The sequence below is a fragment of the Glossina fuscipes genome, unplaced genomic scaffold (assembly GCF_014805625.2).
Source record: "Glossina fuscipes isolate IAEA_lab_2018 unplaced genomic scaffold, Yale_Gfus_2 221, whole genome shotgun sequence".
Classification (NCBI taxonomy): domain Eukaryota; kingdom Metazoa; phylum Arthropoda; class Insecta; order Diptera; family Glossinidae; genus Glossina; species Glossina fuscipes.
Window position 1 is genome coordinate 409,998 of NW_023998564.1, and position 13,019 is coordinate 423,016.

The 13,019-nt window shown below is 34.9% G+C and overlaps 1 protein-coding gene across 3 annotated transcripts; it reads right to left on the minus strand.

Moving 5' to 3' along the window:
- Positions 1 to 1,702: 1,702 nt before the first annotated feature.
- LOC119642208 (nascent polypeptide-associated complex subunit alpha) lies at positions 1,703 to 2,826 on the minus strand. Of its 3 annotated transcripts, none has more exons than XM_038041249.1 (2): positions 2,702 to 2,826; positions 1,703 to 2,479 (listed from the first exon to the last, which is right to left on the minus strand). In XM_038041249.1, the coding sequence occupies exon 2, from the start codon at positions 2,465 to 2,467 to the stop codon at positions 1,796 to 1,798; it is 672 nt and encodes a 223-aa protein (XP_037897177.1). In that variant the 5' UTR covers positions 2,468 to 2,479; positions 2,702 to 2,826; the 3' UTR covers positions 1,703 to 1,795. The 3 variants fall into 3 exon arrangements, with proteins under 3 accessions (XP_037897177.1, XP_037897178.1, XP_037897179.1); XM_038041250.1 differs by having other exon boundaries at positions 2,723 to 2,820; XM_038041251.1 differs by lacking the exon at positions 2,702 to 2,826 and adding an exon at positions 2,551 to 2,632.
- Between the last annotated feature and the right edge of the window lie 10,193 nt (positions 2,827 to 13,019).

Here is a 13,019-nt window from a genome sequence, read left to right on the forward strand (position 1 = left end):
CTCCTTCAACGTTCGCGTGAAAAAGCTACTAAAGCAACATAGAGGCCCTCAACTTTTTACTGCAAGAACTAACTCAGTGAGTTCCTGGAAATAATTTTCAACTGAGTGTAAAAACGTTGCGTGGGCTTTGCGGAAGCTGTAAATGTACAATATATGACATACTTCGCTTCATCCAATTAAGAAAGGAAATGATTGATTTTTAACTTCTATGCTATCTTATCCTTATCCTGTAATTGTGCTGGGCGTTGCAAACAGTTAAAACACAATCACACACAATTGTTATGCAGTATGCTTGGTGTACACTAAAGGGAGAGGCGGATGTAGTGTTAGCGGATGGACTACAGAGAGCTTGCGGGCTCACGGGCATCAAGAACGTATACGTATATAAATAAAATATTTCAAAATATTTCCCTGCAGCGGATATTGAGTTATAAGTAATGTTCAATTTACTCCTTCAACTTACTCTACTATAGCGGCAAATATGGCTACATCCTTTAATTTTGCTATTAGTAACGGCCGTTGAGCTTCATCGTGTGAGATCTATTCCCAGTTTTCCTCTGCCTCGTGTTGTGAGCCCTCATCACAAGCTCCCTTTATTCAAATAACATTGTAAATAATTGTCCTATTCAGCCTTTGTATAATCTTGGCGTAAATCTTTAGCTACAGTTGCACATATGAATTGTTAGTGGAGATAGATTGCCAGAAGTGGCCTATCCACATTTTTTGAACTTTCCCTATCGTTATGAAATATCCTGATCGGAACTTGTGCATCGGTCCACTCTTGGTGAGGAACTTTTTGCTCTAAGCAATTTAGTTCTTTTATAATTTTAGTGGACTAAATTGTTTGATCAATTATATCTTCCGACTTCTTTCCTTGTCCACATATTATTCGCTCCGCTCCAATTACAGTTTGAGGATTTTCTCTCGAATATTCAATTTTACCTGCTTTCATATTTTGGATTTTAGTAATGGCTGACGTCAAGGCTGGTAACGGTGTGTTTGCGATAATGTTTTCCAAAATCAGCAGTAAATTTGGTCTGGGAGCTTCTAAATGCTGCTGTCGGTAGCTCATATTATAATCAAGGGCTCAATAACCGATCAATAGGAAGGTGATGAGTTTGATCAACAGATACAGATTAAAACACATACATAGTACAGAAAAGATAAATATTCATGAAGGATATCAGAGCGAGCCAAGGCCATCCGTTAGATATCCTACACCATTTCGCTTAACACAATTATTCATTCGTTTTGAAAATAATACACCAAAACTTATAAACTATTTTCAAAATAAATCGTTAAATTAGTAGAAGTCGAAACATCTATAGCTTACGTCCTTTGGCAAATTAGTGTACCAGTCTTCATCAAAATAAGTCAAAAGTGATACCTGTAGGTTGAACACAACACCATATGGACAGATAAACTTAGACCCATTAGCATAATGAAAGCTTTTTCGGGTTGTTCTAATTCTCTGTACACCTATACCACAATTTGTATAAGGTATAACCGACGATTTCCTTTTTTCTTAGTTGATTAACTATGACGGAAGAAAATACAGAAATTTGGAAAATTAAATAAACTAAATTCCTAAGCCACTCTATTAAAATCATGTACTATTAAGAGTTTGTGAAGTTTCTTTACCCTTGATGAATATTAAAAAATGATGGCAATTTCAGAAAATGCAATATATAGAATATTATTATCAATTTAATATATTTGCTGAGGCGGGTACTAAAATAAAATGCAAGCCGTTTACAAAGTAACAATGCGGTGAACACAATAGTACGCAGCAAATTTAAAGCATCGTCAGCTCCATAATAGCGTTAACAATATCATTGTTATTATTCTTAAGAGCCTTAATAGCCTTGGCGCGGGTGGTGTTAGCTTGATTGATAACTAGTTCAATGTCTTTTTCATCGACACCGGTCTCATCAACTTCCTCTTCATCCTCTTCGGCAATAGGAGCAACGGAAGAAGTGGTTATAGTATCAGCAGCACTAGTCGCTTCGGGTGCTTTGAATTTTTCGGCAGCAGCCACTTGAGCCTGCTGAGACAAGTCCTCAATTTTCGCTTCGCCGAATACAATGTAAGTATCACTGTGTGGATTTTTGTAAACGTCGGGATTATTAATGACAAATAAAATATTTTTCGATTTACGAATGGTGACACGATTTACGCCTTGTATTTGTTTTAAACCCAATTTTAACATTATTTTACGAGCTTTTTTTTCGCCACGCGATTGCTTAGCCTTGGAGACCAGATCAATGGGTAAACCGGTGGCGCCGCCGCCCAATTGCGTTGTACCAGTGCTGGCATCTTCCAATTCAGGTATAGTATCCTCTGAATCACTATCACTGCCATCATCTTCCACTACAACGCTAGTGGCCGGCTTTTCTTCAATAATATGGGAAGCGCCAGCAGCAGAAGTAGTCGCAGCATCCGATTGGATCTCAGTTAATTCGGGCATTTTGTGTGTAAACTGAAATATTAAAAAATTTCAACATTAGTTCTGTATATTCAATAACTATTCTTATCGATTTTTAGAAAGACTTTGTAAATTATTGGCAATGATCAATGTCTGCCACTTTCGCTTTTGTATATCGCATTAATATTTAATTATTTCTACAAAGCACTACATTCTTTTAAAGATTTTATTTTATGTTTTATACGGATGTACGAGAAATTTTATGATTGTATATACCTTAAAAGAATTTTACTCAACTCTTAAAAAAAAGCAACTTTTTCAATGAAAAGAATATCTTGAGTTTAAATGTTGCCTAACCTGAAATGCAACTTAATAAAGACACCTATACGTGAGGAATAAATGCCGATGTAAATAAAACAGAGTTGCTTACGTCCTAAATAAACTTTTATTTATTAATGCATTAATATGTGGTTACTACTATATATTAATATTCGGCTTATTATAAATGCATTTGACAACAATGTCTGAAGCGCGTAAGTATACATCTATATAACGAAGATACTTAAAATAGGTCTGTTCAAAAATGGAAAAAAAACGCAACCCTTTAGAAAAAAAATACTAATATTTTCGCAACTTGGGCGGAACCATGGAATAATCGATGGATAAGAGTTGTAGAAGACGAGTATTTCTCACACGAGTCCTATTAAAAATAATAGCGCTTACGACAAAAATAATAGCCTAATGAAAATACTGAAAATACGGAAAGCTCGATTTTTATTTTCATAGTAAATAGCAAGTAAAACGAGCATTTTTTAAATTAGGAAAGTGCCATATTAAAATTCTTCTGCACTTTATGTAAATATTCTACTAGTTTTACGATACATAAGTTAGTTAGTTTGCGCTAATTTCACATAATTCTCTTGCTTAACACATGTCTTGAAAAACACAGTAACAGCGTTGCTATACAACGTTCAACGTACTAACAGTCCTAAACGCAGTAATCTAAACGCAGGTATTCCACAAGATACTGTTCTTCTCTCTTTTTGGATGTCATTAACGACAGTTGAGAATAGAGAGCGCACAGAGTTGCTTTCAATAGAGTGCGTCTCCGGTAGTACTTTGGCACCAGAATTTACTATTATTCTATCCTAATCTGCAATTCTTTGGATTTATATGCGACAAAAAACAGCGGAAATTGTAAAATGAGCGAAATCGCCCTACCTTTTCCATCAGTTACGCATGCTTCGTTATAATCTCCTGTGAGTAACAGGAAACTTTATCTACTCCTTTGTACATGACAGCAACTTATACCACTGTATTCCGTTGATGCATTACTCTTTTATGTTTTAGTAAGTGATTCATTTAGAATTAACCCCAACTGAAATGTTGTTTCCATAACAAATCAAAATAAAATAATGGGATATCAAGTATGAAACGTATCCCGCCCAGTTCGGAACCTACCACCTCCAACGTATTTAAGCGATTTAAATGTGCTGGCATTGACTGAAATCGAAAAAAAGAAAACAAGGAAAGAAAGCAATAAACAATTTCCCCATTTTCGATATACGTAACGCCAGACAAATGATTTTATGACAATGTTTAGACCTATATGACGATTTTGCAAGCGATTTTCTCACCCGTTCTGTTTTGAGTCACGCCGGTGTATAGTAAAATTAAGGCTCTTATATCGTGGGGCAAAGCTTTCTCTAAACTTTCCAAGTCCTGTACAATACATGTTGCCTGTTTGATAAATGGATTCAAATGATCAATTAAATCTGATCCATAAGATGACTCGTTTTTATCTAAGAAGTCATCGGCACTTAAGCTGCCTTCCTCAGCGGATCTGACCGACTCTCTTCTCTGATTCATATAACGTATGTCGATGTCGTCAGAATGCAATGAATGTGTAGGTTTCTGTTTTTATTTCGAACTCGTACACCACCCATTGATTTGTAAACGTTTTACAGATGTTTTTATTTCGAACTCGTACACCACCCATTGATTTGTAAACATTCTACGGATGGTTTTATTTGGAACTTATACCATTCTATATTGGTGGTGTTATAAGTCACTCTTTTTTTCCCCCTATGTAATATTACATTTAATAAGGATCACGTTAATTACTTTAATTTGAATAGTGATGTCTGTGATGCTAATTTTTTTTACAGCAGCTTTATGCGTAATTCGATTTCGATTTTGATATCATATAACAATAGAAATACCGACGTTTTTGCATAAACTTTTCGCATCAAAAGAGATCATTTTAATACTTTTTTGTGCAGAATTACCGCAGTCGCAAAAGGAAAAATAAGAAGGTAAAATTTATCAAAAAGATTTCCTGGCCGATTGAGAACATTCGATCGAAAAAATGGTTGTGCTGTGTACCCACGAACGTGACCACAACAGATTAGAAACCGAGATAAATTCGAAAAAACTCCGGCAAATTCTTAGTATTTTCGTCCATAACTTGCGATCTCATGAATATAGCAACTGACAAAACTACTACCATATTCAGCCCAAAAATTGTGCCGATGCATCAGCTTTACGGTAACTTTGTATTGCGGCATTGGTGTTTTTCAATTCCATAAACTCATGACCCATCCAAGTCCACGCGGCTAAATGGTTTGGCTTAATTTTTAAAGCTTTCTGGAAATACATTATCGCCATTTGATGATCGTATACTGTAATAATTTCCTAAAATGCAAGAAATTATCATTCATACATCTGATACTGAAATACATGCAGGCTTGATTGATACCGCGTTCGGAAAGTTACAGTACCTCTAAAGTAAATAGAGGTCTAGACATTTGGATTGGTCAAGGGTTTGTTTCTACACTGTGATCAAAGTGGTTGCATTAATTTAATCTTAGTTGTAAAAGTGCGTTTTCCTTGGCACAAGTTTCGGGACGATATTTAATCCCCACTGCCTTGTGCGCTACTTAGGCCATTTAGGTTTTCAGTTGCTTAACGAATGATAGATTTGAATATGTGTCCACATTATCTAAATTGTAGGGATCAGCTTCCTGCAGTACTTAGAATATTTCTATTGCTTTGGAAAGATCTAAAAGAAGTTTAAAATAAAGATTTCTTTTTTAATTTTTTTACTAAAACACCTCACAAACCTCGCTTATTATGATAGCTAAGGCCATTTGCGACGTTACATCAACATAATCTCAAAAACCAGTAGCTTTCAGGTCCTTATAAGATTTTAAACCGTGAGCTACGAAAAATCGTTCCGTCCAATGACCGCCAAAATTTAAAGCTTATAACTTTTCTTCTTCCTTGATAAGCGGAGCCAGTTTGGGAATTATTTTCAATTTAAAATGTATTTGTCAAGTCAAAATCTTTAAACAATTCTTTTGCCTTTAAATACGTCAATGAAGTCCATCTCCATGGCTTTTCTTATTTTCTTTTACATTACTTTTTTTTAATATTGTTTCTCATGTATTTGTCGCTTATATTTAGGTTGATTCTTTTATTTTTGTTTCTTAAACTTTACCTTTTCTTACCAAATAAATGATCTTTTGGCTCTCACAGTTTTTACCAATCTCTGTTATTTAAAAAAGGGTCCTTTCATGTGAAATGTGAAAAAAACGATATGTTCTCTCAACACAGAAAAATATTGTATTCTCTCGGAGATTAATGGGTTCACTTTGTTAACGTTTAGGATAACACGTCTATTTCTTCTGTCTCTTGCAATTGCAAAACCAAAGAATCTGAAAAACTTAAAGCACATTGTGACTTCGATCATTACCGATAGCAAGCGAACAGACAAATGCGCTCGTTTAAGCGAATAGTTAAATCCACTAGCATTCTAACTGTAAATTGAAGCGATATTTATGTCATAAGCCTTTCGCTTCGCATTTTAAGGTCATTTAAATTAAAATACAAATTTCTAGCATGCCTTTCTCTCTCTCTCTCTCTCTCTCTCTCTCGCTTTCTCTATTCTTTGGTGGTGCGTGTAGAAAGTATTTAAATTTTAATTTAAATAATTGCTTATGTTTTTCTCCTACCTTACGTGCAAACTTTTGGTTTATAGTATAATTAGCTTTATTTATATTAAAACTAAGACCGTTTTACTGTTCCCCATACACTACAATAAATAAAAAACAAAAGACAAACAGTCCCTGACAAACTAACTTAAATGATATTTTGTTTTTAACGGAAATGTACTCACATGCATTTATAGGCCCATATTTACTTTAATTCAAATTTAATGGAAAATATGTGCATATGTGCGTGCATCTTTGCAATCAACAGTTCAACCTAATCTGAAACTTAAAGTAGTGCAACTTAACCGGCTAAGTTAAAGTATAAACTGAGGCTGAAAGAACAAATTAAAAAACGAATAAAAACCATATAGTAGGCCACGAGCCAACGGTAAATGCCCTACACCACCCTACAGATATTCAGAAAGTAGTCGAAGACCTCGTCCGATCCGAATCATTTTCAAAAGCGTTGGCCGCTGGACCAAAAGACGTTGGTGTCAAGAACAAAAAGACAAGGCAGACAGACGAGTTTATATCGATTCCGAAAGTGCCTTTGAATCGATCAATCCTTCTGAGTATTGCGTACATGCGCACGGATTTAATATACCCTGGTGCACATATATTTTTTCCGATTTTTACAATTTGTGGCTTTGTTGAACAAAGAACTATCAATCGGCCATGAAATGACACTCGGATGTAAATATTAGAAGCGCAATTAACCGATCAATCGAGCGAATATCGTGCAAAAGGTGAGCAAGTCCGCCAAAAACAGCCCAAAAATCAATGTGATGCCAACAGTCTTCTTCGATTATCGTGGTCGTTTTTACTATGAATTCCTTCCGCGGGGCCAAACTGTTAACAAGGAATATTATATGAATGTTTTGCCTCGTTTGGGTGAAGCCATTCGCAAAAAGAGACCGGAATAGGATTAAAAATAAAAAAATAAATTGGTCTTACTTTTTGGACGCAGTAGTATATACTCTTGGGAGTTCAATCTCAAACGTTCAGATAAAAATAAATTTTTAAATCGGCTCAACGACCTCTAAGTAGGAAATTATGTTGGTTCCGTGGTGAACATGTGCAGAAAATATACATTGTGAAGACGTTTCCGTCCCTTTCCTGAAGGCTACGGCAACGCAGCGGCCCAGGGTGATGGAAACATACAAGAAATTTGTATTTCGCAGGGACCTTAATTCTATTCTCTTATTACACTTTACCTTCAGATGCGTCTCTATAAATCTACGACCAAAACTGAACTTCATTAGTCGGCGACTCAAACTCAACTCCCTTAACTAATTTAACCTACACTAACTTGACCTATTCTATTCTTATCCTATCTTAATCTATTCCTATTCTATCTATTTTTATCCTGTGTCTATCCTACTCTTATACTACGTCTATCCTATTCTTATACTGCGTTTATCCTATCCTTATCCTATCTTACTGTATAGCAATCCTCTCTCCACAGCCAGAGACGGAGAACCCGTGAGGCCAAAACGATAGACGACTTTGGGTCCTCACAACATGTGGTCATCCAAGTATAGCAACATGTCTCCCCTTAAAGCCAATATCTGCTAGGGCTGGCAGCAGTGAAAGTATGATACAAAAGCAAGGTTTAAAATTACATGTCACGGTTTCTAACGACATGTACCAGTTCTGTAGGCGAGTCTTTGTTACATTCTCAGCTTTATCTCGTTGTGCAACATTCGTCGTCTCGATTTGCTGGTAAAGTATTTTCTGAGTTAAGAATGTTCTAGCATCCATCAGGTACCCATCACTCTGAGTAGAGAATATGGAAGATTTCTCTACCAATAATAACTTAACAAAAGCAGGGTAAAAATTAAATAAATAAACCATATTAGACGTTTTAGACTTTTTTCAAAAATACCATTTCTCTCAAGACACTCCAGGCCCAAATTTGGTGATGATCGTTGGCATCTCCATTTAGTAGTCTACTATAAGATGTTCAAAATAATAGTTTATAACTCTCATAATAAAATTGGACTGTGCATACACCGCACGCGAGAACACAGAGAAGGTTTTGTTCTTTTCAACGACTTACCTTACATTCAGAGACAGAGTTTTTCATAGTAAATTTAAGTTAGGAAAAATTTCTAATAGAATAGGAAAACTGGTTCGATCGCCTTCGCTTCGCTTTCGGCGTTGCCCGTAATTGGCCATCTTCTTATCGGACATAGATCGTCCAATTGGCATATTTAATAATGATATTCAGCACATACTTTAAGGAGCGTACATATCTACAATTTTACATTTTTTTTCCTAAATACTCATATAAATTAATCCAACTTACGTTTCCTTTTTTTCCTTGTTCCCGCTTAAACACAGATGTGTTCAAAGTTTCTAGTGTATTTTTTATTTCTTTTTTTTGATTTGTGCAAGAGAAAGAGGATAGAGACTGTAGATTCTGAGGCTTATATACCAGTAACGTGAGATGATGGAATTTTCCTGATGAAAACCAATCAAGTAGCTGCAAAGATGGCTACCAAACATAGTGATAGCGACCTTCATTTTCTTGAGTACCATAAGTACAAAGTTGTACATATTGTATATTTCTGTAATCCAATTATCGTACTATCTTATTATTAGAAGGTATTATTATATTATTTAAACGTTTTGTTATTTTGTACTTCTATATACTCTGTTATTCTTCTATCCTTTTATTTTGTTGTTTCATCAAGCATGTCGAAGTTAATCACCGTTAATCATGTAAAAATTAAGCAAAGTTAAGCAAGGATTTAAATTTGTTTACTTATTTATTTAAAAACTTCAACAATTCATCTAATTACTACCTACAGGGTTCAATCAGTAATACTGATACGCATTACCACGCGTTAATATAATATTTATTAATTTACATGATGTTAGAAACTATATAGAATAACACAATTAAATGAAAAAGTAATTCATACGACAGCAAAACTATTTGATCTATTGGTACGGATGAGCGTGCGTCGTAATAAGCGCAAGCTTGCAAGCGTTCACCTTCTTGAACCAAGTCTTCAAAATCAAAGTTGTTCATCACAGCGAGTTCGCTTAGATTTTCTACTAGAGTTTGTGTTTTGTAAGGGCATCCATCTTTGGAAGATTTTCGAGAATCGCTGGCCTTCTTACAAGCACATCTGCAAGCAATCTGAAGCAGTGATTTTAGTGCTACCTTTGCTTTCCTTGGCTAAATCTAAACTAACCATGTAAACTATTTGGCGTCGCTGCCTAACTTACTGGAAGTAAATTATTAAAATTTGTGCTTAAATTTAAATATGAAACAAACCAACAAAAAAAAAAGAAAAAAAAGAAAAAAACAATAACAAGGTTACCTGCCTTACGTGTAATAAGTTGTAAGTAGATTAAAATCTTAACTAAAACTTAACTCAATAGAATTCCAAGGATATATTCTTCATAACTTTAAAGTTTTATAAGTTCAAACTCTTTTTTTTTGTAATAAGGAAAGGTTATAAGCCGCTTTACTTATAAGTGCATAAGCTCATTTACTATGTGAGTGAATATTTTAAGTCGATCTGTCTTTGATTTTTCAGCTCGTTTCGGATGTATCCGACTTTTCTCGAACTTAAAGAAAATTTTTTTGCAAGATATGCTTACTAACTCAGTTGCTACGTTGAAAATTTAGAGATTTTCTTCAACTATTAAAATTGTGTATGATTCGTTGCTTCGAAAATTCGAGATTATATTAATATGTAATAATTGACAGAAAAGGTTTTACGAATAAATAGTCAATAGTTAACTGTCGTAATCGTCAATAGATAATGACGTTGATGGAACGATTATAATATCCAAACAAACGCGTGGGGGAAGCTATTGAAAAGCGTGCGATTTTAGAACGGGTTAATCACAAACGACCTTTACTGCTCGAAATATCCTCATTATCAATGTCAACTCGAACAGTGTTAACCGGCGCCTACAAAACGATGATCGTAAATAGTTATGGCTTACTAAGAAACGAGCCCAAAAGCGGCCTCAAAAGTGCATCTAGGCAATTTTTTAATATTGTCTGTATATACGAAAACGCAGTCAGCATTGAGGTCATGTCTAAGCTTTGCAAAATGAACTGGATCTAGATGTGTATTCATTAAAAGACCAGAGCTGTGCGTACCTTATGTGGTATATGAGAGACCGTGCAAATTTGAAAAATAACTGCTCATATAAAAAGCCAGTTGCGCGATCTCCTTTGCAAATGATCTTTTTCTTACCTTATGCAAGTATTGTTTTTATACGAGAAATTTGTGTCGGAAGTAAAAAAGAAAATAGCATAAAAACGTACGTTTCATCTACATCTATCTCTCTCTTTCCCCCTCTCCTTTCTCTCACAATACTTGGTATACCTAACTCAGGTCAATGAATATTTTCTTAAAATTTCGATAATGTAATATATTTAGTAGGGTTTTTTAAGCGCTTCGTGTGAAGGCGGTATACACAATATAACACATTTTCAATTAAACAAAACTCTACGCAACTTCAACTTGCTAGTGTTGCAAAAAATATTTTCGCTTGCTTGCCTTATCTCTAACATAGCCTAAAACGTACTGTTAATCATATTATGTCATTCATTTGTAATATCAAACTCAGAGTTTATATTTCCAATTATTCTATTATTCGATCTGAATTGCTTAACCTTTTAATACTATTATAGTTTACGGTAAATTTACCATATAACTTCCTTCATGCGTCCTTAAGTACTTTTACAAGAAATATTATCTCATTCTTAAACACTTAAATTTCTATTGACACAAGCGGATTAAGCGATAGAGCAAGATGAAATCGGTTGAGAAGCTTTTCAGTTTAATAACACTTAGTTTATAATGTCCTCTTGGGCATTTTTATACCCTATGCTACTTGTGGTACAACGGTGTGTTAACTTTGTGCAAATGTCCGCAATACTTAGAATGACTTGGAATGGATCCACCTTTTATTATAGCGATCTATTCAGGAAGCGACTATAAAGTAATTTTCGAGATATTTTTAAAATTTACATGTTTTGGCCCAAGTCCCCAAGGATCCCCTTTCCGATCACGTCCGATATATAAGACCTTACTTTGAAAGGTCTTTATACCAATAACGGTATTATGCGAAACAATGTAGACCATTTATTGGTGGACACCGTCCCACTATAGTGCTTTCATTGTTTATAACTAGTGCAAGTAGGTGTATGGTTCAATCGTGATACATTTGCAAATAAATAAATAAGAAAATAAGTTAGATAGAGAGGATCATTTCTTGGTCGTGTTTCGAATATTCCCCTTTTTTAATGAGGCCAAAAATTTGCAGGGAAGACAATGAACACTATTTGCTAAATTAAATGAATTTAGAAGTGCTGTTGTGTGAAATAATTTTTGAAATCCCGTAGTCAAACGAACCAAGAGAGCTAGGACTATAATTTCTAAAGAAATCTTCTTTCAATCTTAAGCCAATGTCCCGGTGTTCGAGCGTATAATTTGAAAATTGAAAATTTTAGTGAAGCAGAATTTAATACGAGACCCCTTATCGTAAAACTGCTAATGGCTGGGATTACTGCTTACCCATAAGTTTGCCTCCGTCCAATATGAGATGCTTACGCACTCAGAATGACAACAAAGTAGTCGGTCGTCCAGAATGGTTAGATTTTCCTCGACCGGGTAATAATGAGTCGTGTCATTTTGCTAGACGTCAATGGAACTTAGCGGATGACGATCTACTGAAATATCATTTCCTAGGTGAATTTGATCGCGCCATGAATGAATTAGAAGAACGCTTCGGTTGGTTACATTCCGATCCAGCCTACGTTAGTTGGAAGTGATTGCCTATGAAAGGGCTGGTCTAGTATTCGTTTTCAATATTCATCCTACCAAGAGCTTTACGAACTATTGCGTAGGGAATTAATTGGCCGGGTGCCTACAAAGTGTCTTTAACAACTGACAATAAAATTTAAGGCGGTTTCCAGCGCATCGATAAGAATTGTAAACATTTCACTAAATCTGAAACTTACGCAGGGCGTAGCAGTTATTTTGAAGTGTATATACCGTCTCGTACCGCAGCAATATACGAACATATTAGTAATTAAATTTAATTATAGAATAATAAATAATTAATAAATAGTAAAAAAAAAGACAACTAAGAATGAGTGGAATCCTTGATACTTACCATTAAATCAATAGCAGCAACGTAAGTGTTTTCTTGACCGTGAATTTGCATCATTTCCAAGTTCTCAATACATAATAGGGCGGAGAAGTTTTAAAGCTAATTCGACAATTGATAGCATTTGCTTGAAATTGGAGCGATATGCTTAACAACTATGGGAGGGTTCGAATCGCCTGCAAAGCGGTTTTCATAAAAGATTTATTTGTCGAATTGTGTTTAACATTTGTCGTCTTTGTTGCCTTATTTACCGATGCTTATGGATCCTTCGATTTCGGCTTTAAACGGTCAGGTGAGAAAAAATTTCACAAAAAATGTTGTTTCAGTATTTATATTTAAATTTAACGATTTATTGTTAACGATTACAGATTTAGGAACGTTGGAATTATGTGTTGATAATTTGCAATCAGAATTTTTATATGACCATATACTACCCGTACATCTACTCTAATGCAGGC